Genomic DNA, 21,421 nt, shown 5'->3' with positions numbered 1-21,421 from the left:
TGTATTATTTATGTCATCTCATGTCTAGCTACAGTTACTTGATGACACCCTGGCATCGTCGGGAGACAGCCACAGATTCCTGCTCACCCTATCTGCCAGATCATTTACGTATATAGTGGACGAGAGCAGTCCTGTCATACTTGTCTGATGCAGTCCTGATAATGTACATATCCTTTATGAACATTTGCCACTCAGAACAGTCGACTGTGTTCTGTTATTTTAAAAAATATTATTCCACCCACTTGCATATGTTAAAAGATATTCAGTACACTCGTGGATCTTTCTTCGTAGTTTACAGTATGACATTATGTTAAACAATTCCTGAGGTAGTGCAGAACAGAGATCAGATTCACTGTCAGAAGTGACGACATGACACTCCTCGTCAGCAGTCCACACATCCCAGGTGCGACGCCACTCTGGAAAAGATGGGTATACGTGTTGTGTCGACAGCAGTTCGCTCACCGGATTGTGATTTGGAAACCTGGCCTCTGGCTAGGTCGTCAGAGACAGTCGGCCTCCCCCAGACAGCAGCTGCAGGTGTCCGGGAGCTACGACACGCCAAGTACCGGGTAGCACATTTCTCGCTAGGTGCGGTGAGACTCTACCGAATAAAATGTCGAGGGTACATTTGATTTCCCTCACGTTTCCCTTCGATCTGACACTGGGCCACTGCCACACCCGAATGCCCCACACTCCTGGATACCCACACCTTCGCCGGCTGCCCACAGTGACACCTCTCGAAACTCTGTCTGTCGCCAGTACTCGTCTCGTGCGCACGCGTAGTGAGCTTGCGTGTCTCGCACTACTAGTGTGATGTGTACACAGTATGTACCCTGTCAAATCTCGTATAATGTGGTTTTGCTGTGACAAAATGGAATCACTCCCGTTGTCATTCTACCAGTCAAAGAAGACTGTGACCGACCATTTTCACTCTCGGTGATGGGAATTATGTGTAACTCTACAGACTTTCGTGGCCACGTGATGCCCTCCTTCAGTTTCTTGTCACACCACCCGAGTTTCGACCTCTCTCTGGGATCTCTGCCGTGATCTTCTGATCTTCTCGGGTAGCTGGATGCCATCGAAAACCGGTGGCGCGTTCACTTATAAAACAGAGCTTTCTTGTGCTCGTCTTAAGGAATTGAGAGTATCGGGTGACATTTTTCTGGCTGCTATTCGTAGGAACTCAGGATTAAAACTGAAGAAACTGCAAAAAGGTAGGAATTCAAAGAGATGGGACCTGGATAAACTGAAAGGACCAGAGGTTGTAGAGGATTTCAGAGGGAGCATCAGGAAACGATTGACAAAAACAGGAGAAAGAAATACAGTAGAAGAAGAATGGGTAGTTTTAAGAAATGAAATAGTGAAGGCAGCAGACGATCGAGTAGGTAAAAAGACGAGGGCTAGTAGAAGTCCTTGGGTAACACAAAAGGTATTGAATTTAATTGATGAAAGGAGAAAATATAAAAATGCAATAAATGAAGCAGGCAAAAGGAAATACAAACATCCGAAAAATGAGATCGACAGGAAATGCAAAATGGCTAAGTAGGAAGGGGTAGAAGACAAAAGTAAGGATGTAGAAGCATGTATCACTAGGGGTAACATACATAGTGCCTACATGAAAATGAAAGACATCTGTGGAGAAAAGATGGAAAACCAGTCCTAAGCAAAGAAGGGAAATTAGAAACTTGGAAGGAGTGTATATAGGGTCTGTACAAGGAAGATATACTTGAGGGCAATATTATGGAAAGGGAAGAGGATGTAGAGGAAGATGAAAGGGGCTATATGATATTGCGTGAAGAATTTGACTAAGTACTGAAAGTCAAAACAGCTCCCCAGGAGTAGATAACATTCTGTTAGAACTACCGATAGCCTTGGGAGAGCCAGCCGTGACAAAATTCTTCCATTTGGTGAGCAAGATGTATAAGACAAGCGAAATACCCTCAGACTTCAAGAAGCATATAATAATCCCAGTTCCAGGGAAAACAGGTGCTGACAGGTGTGAAAATTACTGAACTGTCAGTTTAATAAGTCACTAACACAAATCCTTTACAGAAGAATGGAAAAACTGGTAGAGGCCAACCTCGGGGATGATCAGTTTGGATTCTGGAGAAATGTAGGAACACGCGAGGCAATACTGGCCGTACAACTTCTCATAGGAGACAGGTTAAGGAAAGACGAATTAAGGTAATAGCATTTATAGACTTAGAGAAAGCTTTTGACAATGTTGACTGGGATACTCTCTTTCAAATTCTAAAGGTGACAGGGGTAAAATACAGGGATCGAAAGGCTATTTACCATTTGTACAGAAACCAGATGGTAGTTATAAGAAATCAGGTGCACGAAAGGGAAACAGTGGTTGAGAAGGAAGTGAGACAGGGTTGTAGCTTATCCCCAACGTTATTCAGTCTGTATATTGAGCAAGTAGTAAAGGAAACAAAAGAAAAATTTGGAGTAAGAGTTAAATTCCAGGAAGAAGAAATAATAACTTTGAGGTTTGCCAGTGACATTGTAATTCTGTCAGAGGCAGCAAAGGACTTGCAAGAGCAGCATGATGGTTGGAGTAGGGAGGATATAAAATGTAGACTGGCAATGGCAAGAAAAGCATTTCTGAAGAAGAGAAATTTGTTAACATCGAGTATAGATTTAAGTGTCAGGAAGTCCTTTCTGAAAGTATTTGTTTCGAGTGGTGTAGCCATATATCGATGTGAAACAAGGGCGATAAATGTTTTAGACAGGAAGAGAATAGAAGGTTTTGAAATGTGGTGCTACAGAAGGATGCTGAAGATTAGATGGGTAGACTACATGACTAGTGAGGAGGTACTGAATAGATTTGGGGTGAAGAGAAATTTGTGATACAACCTGACTAAAAGAGGGGTTCAGTTGGTAGGACACATTCTGAGGCATCAAGGGATCACCAATTTAGTACTGGAGAAAAGAGTAAGGGGGTAAAAATCGTAAAGGGAGACCAAGAGATGACTACAGTAAGCAGATTCAGAGAGATGGTTGGAGTAGTTACTCGGAGATGAAGAGGCTTGCACGGGACAGAATAGCATGAAGAGCTGCGTAAAACAGTCCTTGGACTGAAGTCCACAACAACAGCAACACTGGTAGGACGACGTCATTGTATAGACAGCAGAACAGGCATGGTGAGATAGAGCGATGTTTACCAAAATATTATTGTCATGCCACAGAGGCGGCTTCCCCATCGTTTGTATTCTTCACAAACTTTGACTGCATATTTATTCCTTGATGGTGTGAAGCCGTGCAGCTGGGTGCCTGTAGCCATCATCTGTATTTAAATGACATACATTCTTAGAAATCTCAGCTGCTTCTTGAACTTCCCTGCTATAAATTCCTCAGTTAGTGTGCATATATTGTTGAAATTGTATCTCAGTAAGAGTTCTGTATGCCAGATCTGTCATTCATCCTCTTTGCAACGGTGGTTCAGAAAGTAACCACTGTTGAGTTGTAAACAAACAACTTGGATAGAAAAAAAAAAAGTCGTTAGATACTCCTTAAAACTACGACATTTTGCAATATTTCAACAGAAATGTCCCCTTAACTGCTTTAAATTCTCTAGAGTTTTTCAAGCACAGTGAGGATGAATGTTGCGTGCAAAAACACAACACCAGCTGTCAGCATACTACCACATTCGTTTGAAATGGCTTGCTTAAGTTTCTTCACAGTTCAGAGATGACAAATCTTTGATATTCACGACCTGTTTGATCGGTTTTGCTAACAAGATCGTTACCCACAACAGAAAGTTTACAATTCCTCTCTTTATCATGAATGTTTGTTCTATTAGTTTTAAGAAATTGGACCCATTGCCACACAACACCTTGACTAATAATATATAGAATCTATACAGTTGATAAGAATCGTCTTCTGTCGAAATGTTTTTACAGGGAAATGAATTTTATCACTGCACACATTTTGTGGGATTTTTTTATTACAGCACGCACGTTTTAAGGTCGTAATGAGAGAATGTGCAAAAGAACGAGGTACGTACTTTCACAGCTCGATGCTTACTTAATCTGAGAATGTGCAGGTGTAACAGCAGCAGTGCTGTGTGCACAAATACCGACGCTGCACTAGAACGTTGGTTACTTTTCAAAATGGGCCCGGTAATACATTCTCAATACGGAGAACTACGACCGAGATGTCGCTTCTACAACCTGCACTTGTACATTAATTGTTTATACTGTCAGAGACAGCAAAGGACTTGGAAGAGCATTTGAATGGAATGGACAGTGTCTTGAAAGGAGGGTATAAGATGAACATCAACAAAAGCAAAACGAGGATAATGGAATGTAGTCGAATGAAGTCGGGTGATGCTGAGGGAAATAGATTAGGAAATGAGACACTTGAAGTAGTAAAGGAGTTTTGCTATTTGGGGAGCAAAACAACTGATGGTGGTCGAAGTAGAGAGGATATAAAATTTAGACTGCCAATGGCAAGGAAAGCGTTTCTGAAGAAGAGAAATGTGTTAACATCGAGTATAGATTTAAATGTCAGGAAGTCATTTCTGAAAGTATTTGTATGGAGTGTAGCCATATATGGAAGTGAAAAATGGACGATAAATAGCTTAGACAAGAAGAGAATAGAAGCTTTCGAAATTTGGTGCTACAGAAGAATGCTGAAGATTAGATGGGTAGATCACATAACTAATGACGAGGTATTGAATAGAATTGGGGAGAAGAAGAGTTTGTGGCACAACTTGATAAGAAGAAGGGACTAGTTGGTAGGACATGTTCTGAGGCATCAGGGGATCTCAAAATTAGCATTGGAGGGCAGCGTGGAGGGTAAAAATCGTAGGGGGAGAACAAGAGATGAATGCACTAAGCAGATTCAGAAGGATGTAGGCTGCAGTAGGTACTGGGAGATGAAGGAGCTTGCACAGGATAGAGTAGCGTGGAGAGCTGCATCAAACCAGTCTCAGGACTGAAGACCACAACTACAACAACAATAGCTGTAGGCTTTTAGCTCCGTGGCTCTGTGCCATTGAGGAAGTAAATGTGCAGCCACAGTGTGCGAGGAATGCAAATGTCTCTTCAGCCCATGTCAGTCAACGTATTTCTCCTCTCTCATTCTGCCTGTCCAATGTAGTTTAGGCAATGAAGGGTATTAGGGGAACAAATTAGTGTAGTTGCAAATTTTCATAGAGTGGTAGAGGGTAGTGTCACAACAACAGGTTTGGCAGTAGGGATGGGTATGTGAGGGGGGAGGGGCATGTAAAGGTCAGTTTTTTAGGCTTTTCTTGAATACCTCGAAAACTGTTACTTCCAGTGAAAATGATTTCCAGTACAAAATTAAGCTACATTAAATTTCATACAAAAAAGGCCCTCTTCATTTTTCCACTAGAACTAATAGTTTCTGTGTTAGAAAGGACAGAAAAATCTCAGATTGCTAAAAATAGTGTTTTAATGTTATGAAATTGATGTATATTCTTAAAGGAAGTGGATTAAGAACAAATATTAAATGGGTGTACCACATCTAAGAGCAGTAGAACTGTATTAAGGGATAAATTGTATTCTCAGGTTGTAACAGAGTGACAAGATAATTGTGGTTGTACACTTCTGGGCTTCACATATCTCCGGAATGAAGAGCTAGCATGCTATTCCTCGATCTCTCTACCACTTGCAGTGTTACGTGGCTTTATGCTTAATTACAGACTTGCTATTTTATCAGTTGATTTGTTTTCACCACGCAACGCCCGCTGTTTACGTCCTTTTTCATTGCTGAGCGATGTATCACTTTTCGTTCTGACGCCGCAACTGTATATAAATGATAAACTATTGGTATTTACATAGAGAAAGCAGAATACCTCTTCTTTTGACGTCGTCCGACGACGACCTAGGAAACTCGACGCCCTCGTGGCCTGGGCTCATCCATGGCTTGCGGTAGTTTGCAGCATTCGTTTTATTCCTCGCCCACTTGCTGCTACGTCGAACTTTCGTGGTGATCGTCGGGCGACGTCTTCCACATTATCTGCAACATAAATAAACTTTCTTCCCACAGTATTTCTAAAAACCCAAAAACAAACTTAAAGAACATAATAATAATAACTGTTCTTACAATTATTCGTATAAGTCTTGGTTGATTTAATGAGGGGTGGGACAGGCCTAAGCCTTGTGACAACACACTCTACATCACAGAGAGCAACTACGAGCTATTTTACGACGTTATACTGACCCTTCCAAAACTTGCCTTACGAATTACCGGCAACGAAGTACACAGACACTCCTAGTGGAGGAGGTCTTTATTTTACACAATGTGTGTCGTATACAGATATGAGTTGCTTGTAATACAAATTAAAGGATCACATAAGAACAGAATGCACGTAAATCTCTGCACGCTGTTCTACACCGACATAGGGGACATCGATTCTGAGCGAGCTCGTACAGCCGTCAAAGTGTTCTTCTGGGAAAGGCAACTTCCTACAACACGAGTGCAGCTCACTTGCAAGGTTACAGACAGATTTTACCTCCCGAGCATTTCCTGTCGAGCTATCTCGTGTGATTAAACTAAATAACTTCACCCCCTTCTTACATAGTGGAGCTATTTTCAGTTTACAGAGCGAGTACTTTCCTCCGATCTCACGGCTCTGTCGTTGGCAGGTGCGCCACGGCGAGCGGCGCCTCGGCCGGACGCGACGCCCCGGCCCGGCGTCCCGCTGTCGGACGCGCCGCAGTACTCGTACGTGGACTTCAGCAGGGCAGACCACCGCATCAAGCTGCACCTTTACGTCAGCGTCTTCCAGCAGCGGGACGAGGAGCTCACCACAATCGTCAAGGTGCGTGTCTGTGTCCGAGTCCGTAAAGGGCGCCGTTCTGTACCGCCGGGCCGGTCGTAGCCGGTGCCGAGCCAGGTACGGAGGAGTAAGTCGGGTGCTCTCACTCGCGACAGTAACGGTAATCGAACGTCACAGAGCTGGTCGACAGTGTGGAGGTCGCGATGCGGCACGGCGTACATCGCCGTTAGCTACTTTGTGCGGAAAGTGTGCCCTGCAGTGCTCCACAATTTTCACTGTTTTAAGGGGGATGTACTTATACTGCAGAGTTTATCTTTGACACACTAGTGTAGAACTTGTGACAGAGCCGGCCAATTACAAAATCTGACTAGCGACCCGGCTCGGCTCCAGATGGGAAGTGTCGAGTATCTACGGCCAGAGGAATTGTGCGGCACAGTCTATTACGAAGCTTACTGGCAGATTAAAACTGTGTGCCGGACCGAGACTCGAACTCGGGACCTTTGCGTTTCACGGGCAAGTGCTCTACCGACAGAGCTACCCGAGCATGACTCACGCCCCGTCTTCAAAGCTTTAATTCCGCCAGTACCTCGTCTCCTACCTTCCAAACTTCGCAGAAGCTCTCCTGCGAACCATGCAGAACCGGCACTCCTGGAAGCACGGGGGCGTGAGTCGTGCTTGGGTAGCTCAGTTGGTAGAGTACTTGCCCACGAAAGGCAAAGGTCCCGAGTTCGAGTCTTTATCCGGCACACAGTTTTAATCTGCCAGTAAGTTTCATATCAGTGCACACTCTGCTGTAGAATGAAAATTTCAATCCAGAAACAGTCTATTATGTTTGTGGACTGTTGCGTAGAGTTACGAATAAATTTCAGATAACAACATTAAGTAACTCGGTATCATCACTTTCGCGTAACTATGCCGTGTAAGCAGCAAATGGCAGGAAATTTATCCAGAGGCACAAATGTTGTGTGTTACATATTGAATCGGCATTTGGAGTGACATCTTGTAGCAACAACAGGAGCACATTGTGATATAAGTGCTATGTGCTATGTTTTCAACAGCTCTGAATTAGGAGAGAGAGAGAGAGAGAGAGAGAGAGAGAGAGAGAGAGAGAGAGTGTTGGAGAGTGGCTGAGGTGGCACGGTAAAAGAACACACAAGAAAAACGCGTGCAATGTACATTCTTAGCTAGTGTCGCAACAATCCCCTTGTCAATCTTAGTACGCACTGTGATGCCGTATCGAGACTCACGGCTGCAATTGTTTGTCGTGGACTCTTTACGGTAGACTTCTTCACTGTACCACGCAAAGAATTGTGTCTGTTGGATAAAATGTGCAACACCATATTTATTGTTCACAGCTTTCTTTTGCTACGCAAGTTTGCTCAAACAATAGCAGGAAACTGTTGAATTGAGAGGCGAATGCCAGAGTGATAACCAGAGTGAGAGAAAGTGACTGTGCTGGGATTTGATCTCGCAGCCTCTCGGTCTCCAGCACGAGCTCTGCTACTGGACCACCTCATCGGGTGTGACTCTGGCCTCACTTCCTCAATTCTCAAGGAACTGCAGCTTTTGTGAGTTACTGTGGCCGTTTGCTAGGTGGCGATAGGGTCCTTTTCACAACTTCACTTTAATTCTTCGTAAGTCAGAGAGTTTCTATGAAATATTTATGAATTATATTCAGAAATCTTCCTCGTGGATCGCTAATATTGTTTTATATTTATATTTATATCAGTAATATTCTTTTATAGTACATAGTGAAAGTGTTAAAGAGAAATCCAAAGGTAGCTCTGTATTAAGTGAGGGCAAATGAGATTACCCACAAGCAAGCAGAGTCAACTCCGAAGTGTAAGAGGTGATACGCGAGAGCTGCGTTTAGATGTACAAACTGATTCGACTGAGACTTTCCACTGATTTTTGAGTGAAGACTCGTTTCGTGCTCATTCTGGATCAGAATCTTACATTGTAGGAGTGGATACCTCTGAGCCACTCAAATACTCTTCTCTTTCAGAGCCAACCTCAGTTTGCTTGTCACAATGTACTTCACGTACTTGATATTCCCTTCACGTTTCAGGGTCACGTGCTCTGCAAGAACTTGACACAACCGAAACCTGCACTCGTGGTCCTATCGACGCACAAGGTCTACCTCCTCTACATTACGAGACAGGAGAGGTAAGTTGGTGTCGCTTCTCACTCTGTGATCATCGGCTGTCCTAAACGTCGGCAGCCGTGACGAAGTTGTAATGCTTTCACAATACTATCTGTGGTTTTGGAAGTCACGGCATTAAGTGTATCGTACGAGAACACGTAGAAATGGAACACGAGTGAAAACACTGCAATGCTAGACAAAGATAATGAATGTACTGTTTCTGAAATAGAATGTTTTTGATATGACATTAATAATTTTTGGCTACAGTGGTAACTGCAGGCACAGACAGTCTGTGAATAAAATGTCGAACTCCGTCGGATTGAGACTCGTGACAGGTGATTGGCACATTCCAGTCTGCATTCTTAAAAGTGGTGGCCATTTTCCTCAGTACTGTCGATACTTTACCTTCCTCCCGACTCAGTTAATGCAGCCCAGCTGCCGCAAAATCTTCGGCAAAGTGCAGCTGACTCGGGAGCGTAATCTGTAATTGTGCTAATAAGGCAGTCGAGGTATTTAGGAACTGACACGTATTCCTCATTTCTGTACACACAGATCACACCTAACTACTGTTTTTGACTCTTTCTTCAGAAAAATTATATAAAAAAATTTCTCACCTATGTGACATTTTAGTGGCATGCGCAGTATGGCACACAGAAACAATCCTTACAGGCTCACAAGTAGGAAAAAAGAAAATTTAGTATACGAAATGTGGAACAAAACAGATTGCTTGCAGTCGTCCCCACAGGGTTGTACATTAATGACATTATGTAAAGTATTTTCACATCACTGATAACCACACGACGTGTGCTCGGTCACCTGTAGCAGGTTCTTTTAGTGCATTCGTCGGTGAGCTCATTATAGTGCGCTGCTGTCGGTACTCGTAGCCCCACGCGAAAGCTGGTACACGTTCAAATGCCGCTTTGATATTTCAGTTCCTACTAAAGCTCAGCCTGCCGTAAAATTCTGAGCGGTTTTAGTGTTTGTAATTTTTCTCTTACATACAATACACAGCATCTTTATCCTCGCATTACTTGACATTTGTAGTGATATGGGGACTTTTAAGATACTTTGACCGAATGCAACTCGAATATATAATAATTTGCACAATATAAAATGTGTCCGATACTCGATACGTTTGGTACAGTGTGTTTTTCGTACAGGCGGCCAAAAGTAACTTACTCAGTTAACGAGTCGATTTAGTGCAAAAAGCAGTCAGACATTGTACAAATCTTTGTATCTGTTGCTTTTGATATCTCTGATTGTACATTCTCAACTTTTTGTAACTATAAAGGTTTGGCTCATTCGAACGTACATAAATTTGTAGAAAGGGAGAAACTTTGGAACATAACGTTCAGTAACAGTCGTAATCAGACTTCAAGAAGAATTTAATAATTCCAATCCCAAAGAAAGCAGGTGTTGACAGATGTGAAAATTACCGAACAATCAGTTTAGTAAGTCACAGCTGCAAAATACTAATGCAAATTCTTTACAGACGAATGGAAAAACTGGTAGAAGTCGATCTCGGGGAAGATCAGTTTGGATTCCGTAGAAATGTTGGAATACGTGAGGCAATACTGACCTTACGCCTTATCTTAGAAGCTAGATTAAGGAAGGCAAACCTACGTTTCTAGTATTTGTAGACTTTGAGAAAGCTTTTGACAATGTTGACTGGAATACTCTCTTTCAAATTCTAAAGGTGGCAGGGGTAAAATACAGGCAGTGAAAGGCTATTTACAATTTGTACAGAAACCAGATGGCAGTTATAAGAGTCAAGGGGCATGAAAGGGAAGCAGTGGTTGGGAAGGGAGTGAGACAGGGTTGTAGCCTCTCCCCGATGTTATTCAATCTCTCTATTGAGCAAGCAGTAAAGGAAACAAAAGAAAAATTCGGAGTAGGTATTAAAATCCATGGAGAAGAAATAAAAAACTTTGAGGTTTGCTGATGACATTGTAATTCTGTCAGAGACAGCAAAGGACTTGGAAGAGCAGTTGAACGGAATGGACAGTGTCTTGAAAGGAGGGTATGAGATGAACATCAACAAAAGCTAGACGAGGATAATGGAATGTAGTCGAATTAAGTCGGGTGATTCTGAGGGAATTAGATTAGGAAATAAGACACTTAAAGAAGTAAAGGAGTTTTGCTATTTCGGGAGCAAAATAACTGACGGTGGTCGAAGTAGAGAGGATATAAAATGTAGACTGGCAATGGCAAGGAAAGCATTTCTGAAGAAGAGAAATTTGTTAACATCGAGTATAGATTTAAGTGTCAGGAAGTCGTTTCTGAAAGTATTTGTATGGAGTGTAGCCATGTATGGAAGTGAAACATGGATGATAAATAGTTTGGACGAGAAGAGAATAGAAGCTTTTGAAATGTGGTGCTACAGAAGAATGCTGAAGATTAGATGGGTAGATCACATAACTAATGAGGAGTTATTGAATAGAATTGGGGAGAAGAGGAGTTTGTGGTACAACTTGACAAGAAGAAGGGACCGGTTGGTAGGACATGTTCTGAGGCAACAAGGGATCACAAATTTAGTATTGGAGGGCAGCGTGGAGGGTAAAAATCGTAGAGGGAGACCACGAGATGAATACACTAAACAGATTCAGAAGGATGTAGGCTGCAGTAGGTACTGGGAGATGAAGAAGCTTGCACAGGATAGAGTATCATGGAGAGCTGCATCGAACCAGTCTCAGGACTGAAGACCACAACAACAACAACAGTCGTAATCTGAACTGCTTATTGATATCGTCCTAACGAGCTGGACATTCGAGACTATTGGTGAAGCATTAATATCTGTTTTAATAACTTCACTGAAAATAAAATTTTCTTATCAAAGATTGGAATTAGAGGTATATTTTCTTCTGATACACACTTGGGGCATCCCACTCTCGATTGCTATTCGTAGGGCAGTCACATTCGGTGGTGGCAGCCCAGTAAGCGTGAGGTGCGCTTGCTCGTGTGACCGTGTGATGTTTTCTGTGCCGAAGAAGGCTTTGGCCGATAGCTGCACTTGTATCAGTCTTTTCGTTGTGCCTGTCTGCAACTGAAAGGGTCATCTTTATGGTTAGTAGCAATCAATCCTATTCCTTTATAAAGTCAGATAGATCTGCTTTTCGTAAGATACCTTATAGTCGGCAAAAGCATTGTTAATAAAGATTCAAATATTACCAACAGACCAGACCCAGATCATACTTCATAATTTCAGTAATATGTTCACCATCATCTATTTACCAAAATTCCCTATAGTCATTTCTTAGACTCTTATACAGCGTGCCATCAAAACAAAAGTACATTCCATTACAAAACAGAGTACCAGATAGTCCCTAACATTCCATTTCCATAACAATAACATCACCATAGCTGTGGAATCCTTACATATATCACAGCATAAACCTCAGCCGTCGCAGAATCGTTATACTTCACAATATCGTAAATCTTCATCGTCGTGACTCGTAAAACTTCATCTCAGTGTAAATACCGTCAATAGAAAAACTGGTCTGAATTATTCTATCCACAATAGTGCAACATGCGTTTCAAACCAAGAAAAATAAATTTTGCACCATAACTGATCTTTCATGTATTTTATGTAACCATTTACTTTGGATTGGTTTGAAAGTGCCGCTCTGTTATACCTTTTTCTCACAATGACACTACAGTAATGATTGAACTGAGACGACTTACAAAATTCTTACATTTTCATTGTCCTTAAACTTTTTTTCATTTTTTAAGACACTAGATGTTTCGGCATTGCACCAGCCGATTATAGTAACATTTTTTCAGTCTGAATTTCATTTGCGTAAAAATTTAAATGCATTTTTGAAAATGCACGTAAGTTCCCCAACATTACAGTAATTTCAAATCTGTTTATCTCCAATTAATTCCAAATGGCAATAATACAAATTACAGACCATTGTTGAAGTAAGCCACATCAATGAAATTTACTAATTCATAACAGCATAAGATAAATACTCAGTGAAAAAATAAAAAAAAAAAATTCCAATGTTTAACGTATAAGAGGTTTCCTATTACAAACAGTAAATAAATCTTTTTTTCTGCTTCCAAATCCCCCAAAACATTTCAGTTCAGATTTTTAATAGTTTTGAGATTGTTAGACCACTCCATAACTGCACTGATTCTTATGCCAGAACAGTAGAAGACATGTGGATAGTTAAATGTACAGCTGAACCTGAATTACATGTATAACAAGAGGAAGAGAAAAGATTACATGTAACTTAGAAGCCAGGTATCAATACAGTAATACATATCATATTTTCAAACAATGGAAAATCCAGGATGAAATGTACAATATTATGAGAAGGAAAGCTGCTACTCACCATATAGCGGAGATACTGAGTCACGTATCTGCAATTCAGCATCTCTGCTATATGGTGAGCAGCAACACATAATATTTTCACGTTTCACTTAAGGGGGAGGGGGGGGGGGGCACATACAATGGGCCTACATGTGTGAACTTTACAAATGATGAATACAGAGTACAATATTAAAAGAGAAATCATTTTGAACTTGAACCTGCATAACGAAGTCTGATACTTCCACTTGTTTCACTTTTTGTGCCTTAAGTGGGCACACATCATTTCTCAAACTTATTAATGAATTCAGAGCATTTTCAGTATAAAGTTTCGCACTGGTGTAATTCCTGCACACGTCGATTGCATTTAACACTTCACTCACTTTAGGTGTTTCACGATGCAAGTCGTCATCTCCATCTCTGTCACTGTCACTCGAAGCTGGTCAACCGTGTCAGCAATAATCTCCTCATCCTGTAACACGACACACCCTCCAGTAGAGGTTGCTCATTACCAGACATGACTTCAGCATCACCACTGTCGTCATCATCATCATCAGCAGCAGCAGCAGCAGCATGGCATCAGCTTTTCAGAAACAGTTGTTGGAGAGATTTTCATGTACCACATTAGTCAGTGCTATCAAATATTGAACCAGAGCATTTGGAAATTTGCAATAATGCCCAAATCAAGTGGCATTAAGACGCTGGTACAGTTTGTTCTGATGTCCCATTTTTTTGAAACACTGTTCTATTGAAATCATAGTCATCTAAGAATTTTTATAGGATTTGTATTCTGTAGGATTTGTCTTTACACCTTTGGAACACCTTGGCTTCTTAAATTTTCCTGTCCTAACTGGGGGAGTTTGTCAGATGCATCTGCATTCGTGGCAAGAAAAACTGTCACGTGAATTCTGCTCGTCTTCCCTTCGTGGCACGAGCCTCTCTTTTCAACTTACGTTCATCGCAGACTGGGAGGGGCACCGCAGTGCCCGCATTTGCACGAGCCGTGCGGCACCGACTGGAGGCCCTACAGTGTGGGGTGCTGTCGGGTACGAACTCAGTCGGTGCACGGCCAGCGCACGGTGACCGGTTCGACCTACGCGAATGGCATCCCGCGACTCGTAGCCACGACCTTCCTGCACGATACTCGGACACCTTTTTTCAGCGAGACAGTGTGCAGCCACCTCTCGCGTGAACACGTGCCTTCTCGGTGTCACAGGATGTCGGCCTTTTGCCCCGGCCTGCCAGACCACCAGAGTCGGTTCCGATCTAAACTGTGTTGGCCACGGCGGAACGACACGTGTGGTGCTGGGGTCAATCACCGGGGCTTAACTTTGGAACCGGGTGAATGCAGCACGGATAGCTATACCACGGGACACCATTCACGGCTTATACGCGTCAGTGCCGTCACGTGTGGAACGAGTTACCGGGGCCCGCGGCAGACATCGTGCCTACTAGCGACAGGACACGTGCCGAACCGACGTAGCTGAAATGCAAATCATTGTCCCGTGAATACAAACGTCGTATTGTAACAATACGAGTCAAGATAGATGTAACGGAACTTGAATAGCGTATTTGCCTCTATTGGTTACGGTAGAGAGATCGATCTTTTGTATATTTATATATAACATTGCATGAATAAAGGCTGGGCAAGTGTAAAGCTATCGTTATAAACGCACGCCGCGCGATTTGTTCGGTCATAATAATAATAACATGCTTTTGAATACAATTAAAATATAACGGCGATACCTGTTTAGTGTTATTGGAAATAATATGTAGTAAATTAATGAGTAAGATAGCCGATCCTATAAGATGAGATAAAATTGGGCATATTGAGGTGTTTTGCTTTATATTGACGAAGCCGATGATACGGCATCATTTTTTCCGTTTACTCTTAGAAATAAACATGTAAAGAAGTACTAATTGTGGGTAGTGAAAAAATATAGGGGCGAGTTTTAAATAACTACGGTATACCATCAGAGTAACAAAAGAACATTTAGTTACGTGAAATCGCGGATAGCGAAGTGTGGGCACTAACTTGAGTACACCTACGGTCAATTCTGGGATAAATCTATACTCATCGCACGATGGACGCGTTTTTTTTTTTTTTTTTTTTTTTTTTTTTTTTTTTTTTTTTTTTTTTTTTTTTTTTTTAAATATCGCGAAGAGCGGACTCCAATTTATTAAAATGAGAAAAACGTAAACTTTTACGTGAACTCTTAATACATTCGTGGAGGCGGTGGCTAAACTAGAAGAGTCAGTTACAAAATACTGTATCATTATCATTGACTGTTGGTGTTGAGCAACCAAAACTGTTCATCAAAGGGTTTCGATGGAACTTGGGAGTTAGGGTTCAGGCACTCTCATATACTCCACATCAGAGTGTAAATGAGTGGTGAATGCGAAACAAAACTGTGAACAAAGTTATGTTAAATAAAACAGAAGAAACAGGACAGTTTGGTCGTATCTGTTTTTATTCCATAAACTGTAACATTTCTTATCGTTGTACGATGCCTTTATAGATGATCGTTATGACAATTTGCTTTGAAGGGATCTCGTTACGAGTTAAGTTTTGGGGACCTTGTAGTGTTTCCTTTCCTTGGGGTTCTGCTGTGAAAATAGAAAATAGAAAATGTGAATTTTGATGGAATAAGTTACGGATAAGGCGGACTTCGTATTACTGATTGAGATAGTGCTGTAATTTGACCGTGAATGGCAGACCGGGTCGGCAACACTACAAAAAGCGACTGTAAGGAAATAGCATCAGAAATAAATTGAAATTTACCTTATAATTCTGTTAGAAACATAGTATTTATTATAATATAGTCTTCGTGGCTGTGTCTGGAATACTTTTTAATTATCTTGTTGGATGTCCTTTTTATCATTGTTTGCTGGTCCTCTTGTTCTCCATGTGATGAAAATTTCTTTAAGTTGTCACTGTCAGGATTAATTTATAAATTTGGCGATAACCATTTCGAATCACTACTGAAATAACTTCGTTTCATAATATAGTTTTAATTTCCACTTAAAAGCATATTTAACACGGTGCCGAAAAATACACATCTTGAATGTATGAAGACAAGAGAGTAATCCATTAGTTGTTAAAAACAAACACATACGCAAAAGAAAAAAAAAGATCAAAATTATTTATAAAAATCGGTGCTGGCACAACAATCGTAAATCATATCTTTGTATTGGCGGAGGCGTGGTAGTCAAAGTACCATTACAACCAGGTCAAGAGGGGGTAGTTCGTAGATCCTAACTACTGCATCTATTCTGGAATCAGGTGCTACCGTGACCGTTGGGTGTTGTCAATGACTTAAGATTACCATATCTCAAGCTCTAAGATCGACGCACCTTTCCACTCGGTATAACAGCGCCTCACGGCAACAATGACAACGCCGACGGAGAAGGAAGATACGGTAGAGTACCTCTAGTTTTTCAAGGTGTTCTGTTTCTCCTGACTATACGTATGAGAATGTAATGTAAATATCATTTAAGATACGAGTATAGATGTGAAAATCATCATTGTACACGAATTGTATTGTACCTTATTGTGTTATAATGCACAGTATCACTTTCCTCAGCAGAGAAGTCTCTCTCTCTCTCTCTTTCCCTCTCTTACGTAGTTGTAGTTGTAGTGGTCTGCGCTACATTGCAGCTTTCGGTTTGTGTCGGCAGTGACGAGCCGCGGCGGTGGCTGGTGCCGGCAGACGCGTGGCCGCTGCGGCAGCTGCGGGAGGTGCGAGCGCTGCCCTGGGGGCAGGGCGTGTCGCTGCTGCTCTCCCCGACCGGCTCGACGCCGGCTGCGGCGGCGGCGGCGGCGGCGGCGGCGCTGCTGCTCCTCCTGTACGACGCGGACCACACCTCGGCCCTCCTCGCTCACTTGGCAGGTACCCACCACTGCGATCTGCACCGAGGGGTGTGTGTATTGGGGGGGGGGGGGGGTGTCGCCTGGTTCTCTGCAACTGCGGTGTGCTGTGCCGTCTGCAGCAGATGGAGGGTTCGTGACCGTATCTGTAGGAATCAGCACGGGTTTCGAAAAGGACAATCGTGTGAAACCCAGCTCGCGCTATTCGTCCAAGAGACTCTGAGGGCCATAGACACAGGTTCGCAGGTAGATGCCGTGTTTCTTGACTTCCGCAAGGCGTTTGATACAGTTCCCCACAGTCGTTTAATGAACAAAGTAAGAGCATATGGACTATCAGACCAATTGTTTGATTGGATTGAAGAGTTCCTAGATAACAGAACACAGCATGTCATTCTCAATAGAGAGTAGCCTTCTGAAGTAAGAGTGATTTCAGGTGTGCCGCAGGGGAGTGTCGTAGGATCGTTGCTATTCACAATATACGTAAATGACCTTGTGGATAACATCGGAAGTTCACTGAGGCTTTTTGCAGATGATGCTGTGGTGTATCGAGAGGTTGTAACAATGGAAAATTGTACTGAAATGGAGGAGGATCTGCAGCGAATTGATGCATAGTGCAGGGAATGACAATTAAATCTCAATGTAGACAAGTGTAATGTGCTGCGAATACATAGAAAGATAGATCCCTTATCATTTAGCTACAAAATAGCAGGTCAGCAACTGGAAGCAGTTAATACCATAAATTATCTGGGAGTACGCATTAGGAGTGATTTAAAATGGAATGATCATATAATGTTGATCGTCGGCAAAGCAGATGCCAGACTGAGATTCATTGGAAGAATCCTAAGTAAATGCAATCCGAAAACAAAGGAAGTAGGTTACAGTACGCTTGTTCGCCCACTGCTTGAATACTGCTCAGCAGTGTGGGATCCGTACCAGATAGGGTTGATAGAAGAGATAGAGAAGATCCAACGGAGAGCAGCGCGCTTCGTTACAGGATCATTTAGTAATTGCAAAAGCGTTACGGAGATGATAGATAAACAGTGGAAGACTCTGCAGGAGAGATGCTCAGTAGCTCAGTACGGGCTTTTGTTAAAGTTTCCAGAACATACCTTAACCGAGGAGTCGAGCAGTATATTGCTCCCTCCTACGTATATCTCGCGAAGAGACCGTGATGATAAAATCAGAGAGATTAGAGCCCACACAGAGGCATACCGACAATCCTTCTTTCCACGAACAATAGGAGACTGGAATAGAAGGGAGAACCGATAGAGGTACTCGTGGTACCCTCCGCCACACACCGTCAGGTGGCTAGTTGGAGTATGGATGTAGATGTAGATGTATTCGGTTGAGTCGAGAGCCGAGCCATTTCGGCGCTCCGGTAGCTCGGTAGTCTCGACTGTGCCCTTCCGGACGCATTCCGGTGCGGCGAGCCGTGTTACAGGTGTTACAGGATCGATTTGGATGTAATTGAGCTTTTTTATGAGGAGCGATACTCCTAGTAGGATTCTGTCAGTATAAAACTGTATGCTAACTAAACCGTTACATTTTCGTCATAAATGTGCCTAAATATTTAACTTGAGACCCTGAAGAAGTAACATTTAACCAATTTGGTACTGAAAAATCCTGTTTGATTCTGAGGCCACTGTAAAAGCAGGGTGTATATGACCCGGGACAACCGGGAGATCCGGGAAAAACCCGGGAATTTTTTCATCCGGGACAAAACCCGGGAATTGTTTAGAATTCTGGGAATTTTTCATTGTTTTCCGGGAATTGTTTAGAATTCTGGGAATTTTTCATTGTTTTGGTTTTTAGTTAAATTTTTGTGTTTTTGACTGGTAAGAACCAATACTCTAACAAAGGATATCACTGTGTCCTGCTACTGTAGAATAATCCTGCAGTAACAAAACATGAACAGGAGGAAAAAAAAAAAATAGAAAATAAAACTTAAGTTTCAAAGGAAATGCGCCATATACAACAACAAAACAGTGCTCATACAAGCGTCTGCCAACAGCAAAGTGTGTCAAAGGCTTTAGGAAGACTATGCAATGCTTCGTAACAACAAATTGCCTCTGATGAGCGTGGCACATTTGTGTGACGTATCTTAAAGTGTAACAAGATAAAAAAGATCCACATTATGTGTGGAAGCTTAGCTTCTCTTCCAGCTTATTAATCTGCGAGACCAATATTATAGGTGAATGGTATGTATATTAATTTAAACCATTAACTTTTCTTATTTGTGTGTTCTCGCTACTTAAGAGTGATCTTGCTATTGGCTGACTACATGACATGTCCTATGCTGTCATCAGCTGGCGAGATCACGTGACATGAGCTACGACTGACTTACGAAAGCGCATCGCAATCTCGATTTCAATGTTTCAGAAATTCACATGCAGTGTTTGGTCGAATTTTAATTTATACCTTCGTAATACGAAAATATGCAGCATACATGTTGCTGCACATCAAAGGTCTTTCAAAATGTGTCCCCCCTCCCCCCCGAGTTACGTTTTCTAAAGTGCCAGGAAATTCTACTCCGGCATATAAAACCATTAACATTCAAAGGATTGATGAGTTTTACAGTGCCGAATAAGAGAATACTGTCACTTAACACGGAAAAAGTGTACTTTCACCCGGGAGAAAGTGTATTTTTAACTGGGAAATCCGGGAAAAATCCAGGAATTTTTTTTTCCTTGTCCACGTATACACCCTGAAAAGTGACTTCAGCAACTGGTAAGGAGAAAAACAGTAAATACAAATCCTACATTGCCTTTGTAAAGCGAGCCAAATGAATCAGAATATCCGAATATGACGAGTTCGAGAATGTAAATGTGAGTTCCTGTCTTTGTATGACTGTCAGAATTAAATTCTCACTTTATTTAGAGTTTGAGTAATAACTTAATTCCAGAAACCTAATGGCATACACCGTAGCTTGCACACATTTTACATAATACGACACGGAACTGTGTAATATTCCTTAATAATGTCACCGAACACACACGTGGCGATGCGCTAACTCTGCAGTTGGTGGTGGGGAAGTGTTACTGCTAAAATGCAAAGATAGCTACTTGAATTTAGTTTCTATCTAACCACATTTATGGAAAAATACTGTAATATAATGCAACTACTCTGCTCTAAAGGTATTCTCATATTAAGCTCAAGCACTTTTTAGCAAACTTTACTGCTAATTTAGTACATTAATAAAATTTGCCAACTGGCACATTATAAAAAAGTAATATGTACTTAGCTGATGTAGGGAATGAGATACAGTCCAGAGATCTCGGTGCACGAGTGGAGGCGCAAATATAAACATTTCTAGTTCACTTCAGTTCTGACATTTATTACAAAAAAAAACTTGCGTGAGCAGTGAACACTAAGTAACACATATCACAGCACATTAAGAGTGTGACACTAACGAGTGAAAACTGAGACGTAACGTAGCCATTACCCGGTCCACGATAATAATGAGCCAAAACTGAACCACACAGTCTCTGCTGCCATCTTACTCGTAACCTTTTAACAACTGCTTTTTAAATTTTGATCTTACAAATAAATTCATTATACTTAAGCTGCAGATTATATGTGATAATTGGCATCTAATTCTTTTAAAGTCTGAAATGTTACCCACGTTCTGTGAGAGACGAAAAGTACAAGAACAGTAGTAGGATCAGCTGCTATCCCTTTTGCTTATTCTTGTCATCAATATTTATCTCCTCGGATTGAAATCTCGAGGCTCGAAACGTAAGTCCGGACAACCTGTCGAATCCACAGCTTCTTCGTAAGACATTGTATATTAACTGAATAATACAGCTGGATACACTTCTTTTAATACATTTCTGTTGATAAACATTAACGTTCATTACATTAATTGAGCAGTCTTCCAATTTCATGGGATAGGGACAGAATGAATCTTCCACTGACCTCGTGACTCTTTTTTTTTTTTTTTTTTACTGTCACAAGTTTAGGGTTCTCCAGAGCACCGCATGTCTCCACAAATGGGCGCACCTCTGTGTACCAACTGTGGACCCAGAAGATGACAAATGGTGGTAAACAGCTGTCATAGCCAGTCTGTCTTATCGAAATGCAATGTTCGGCCTCACAATTTCGTGCACATATAAATGAATTTTTGCACAATATGCGTATTCTTACTTATTAGTCGCTTAACAAAATTTCCACGTGCAGATGTTGAAGGTCATTCGTCACTAAGAGATATGGGGCATAACTTATCACGTTTATCAAAAGATACATTACACCTCATATTCCCCACTTTAGACAAATGACATCATTATCTTCAGAAAAAATAACTAAGTAAACAACATTGACACAAATGGCATCTTTCACCACATCTACTTTCTT

The 21,421-nt window shown here is 41.7% G+C and overlaps 1 protein-coding gene across 1 annotated transcript in view; it reads left to right on the top strand.

Moving 5' to 3' along the window:
* The window catches only part of LOC126214992 (serine/threonine-protein kinase 11-interacting protein), a 204,910-nt gene that overhangs the window by 144,624 nt on the left and 38,865 nt on the right, over positions 1–21,421 (top strand). Inside the window, exons 16-19 of the mRNA XM_049941622.1 lie at positions 1,358–1,366; positions 6,692–6,793; positions 8,820–8,917; positions 16,882–17,093. Of these exons, the coding sequence (XP_049797579.1) occupies positions 1,358–1,366; positions 6,692–6,793; positions 8,820–8,917; positions 16,882–17,093 (421 nt within the window). The remainder of the gene's footprint in view (positions 1–1,357; positions 1,367–6,691; positions 6,794–8,819; positions 8,918–16,881; positions 17,094–21,421) is intronic.

Source organism: Schistocerca nitens, chromosome 12 (genome assembly GCF_023898315.1).
Source record: "Schistocerca nitens isolate TAMUIC-IGC-003100 chromosome 12, iqSchNite1.1, whole genome shotgun sequence".
Taxonomy (NCBI): domain Eukaryota; kingdom Metazoa; phylum Arthropoda; class Insecta; order Orthoptera; family Acrididae; genus Schistocerca; species Schistocerca nitens.
This window is presented reverse-complemented; position numbering and strand designations above follow the sequence as displayed.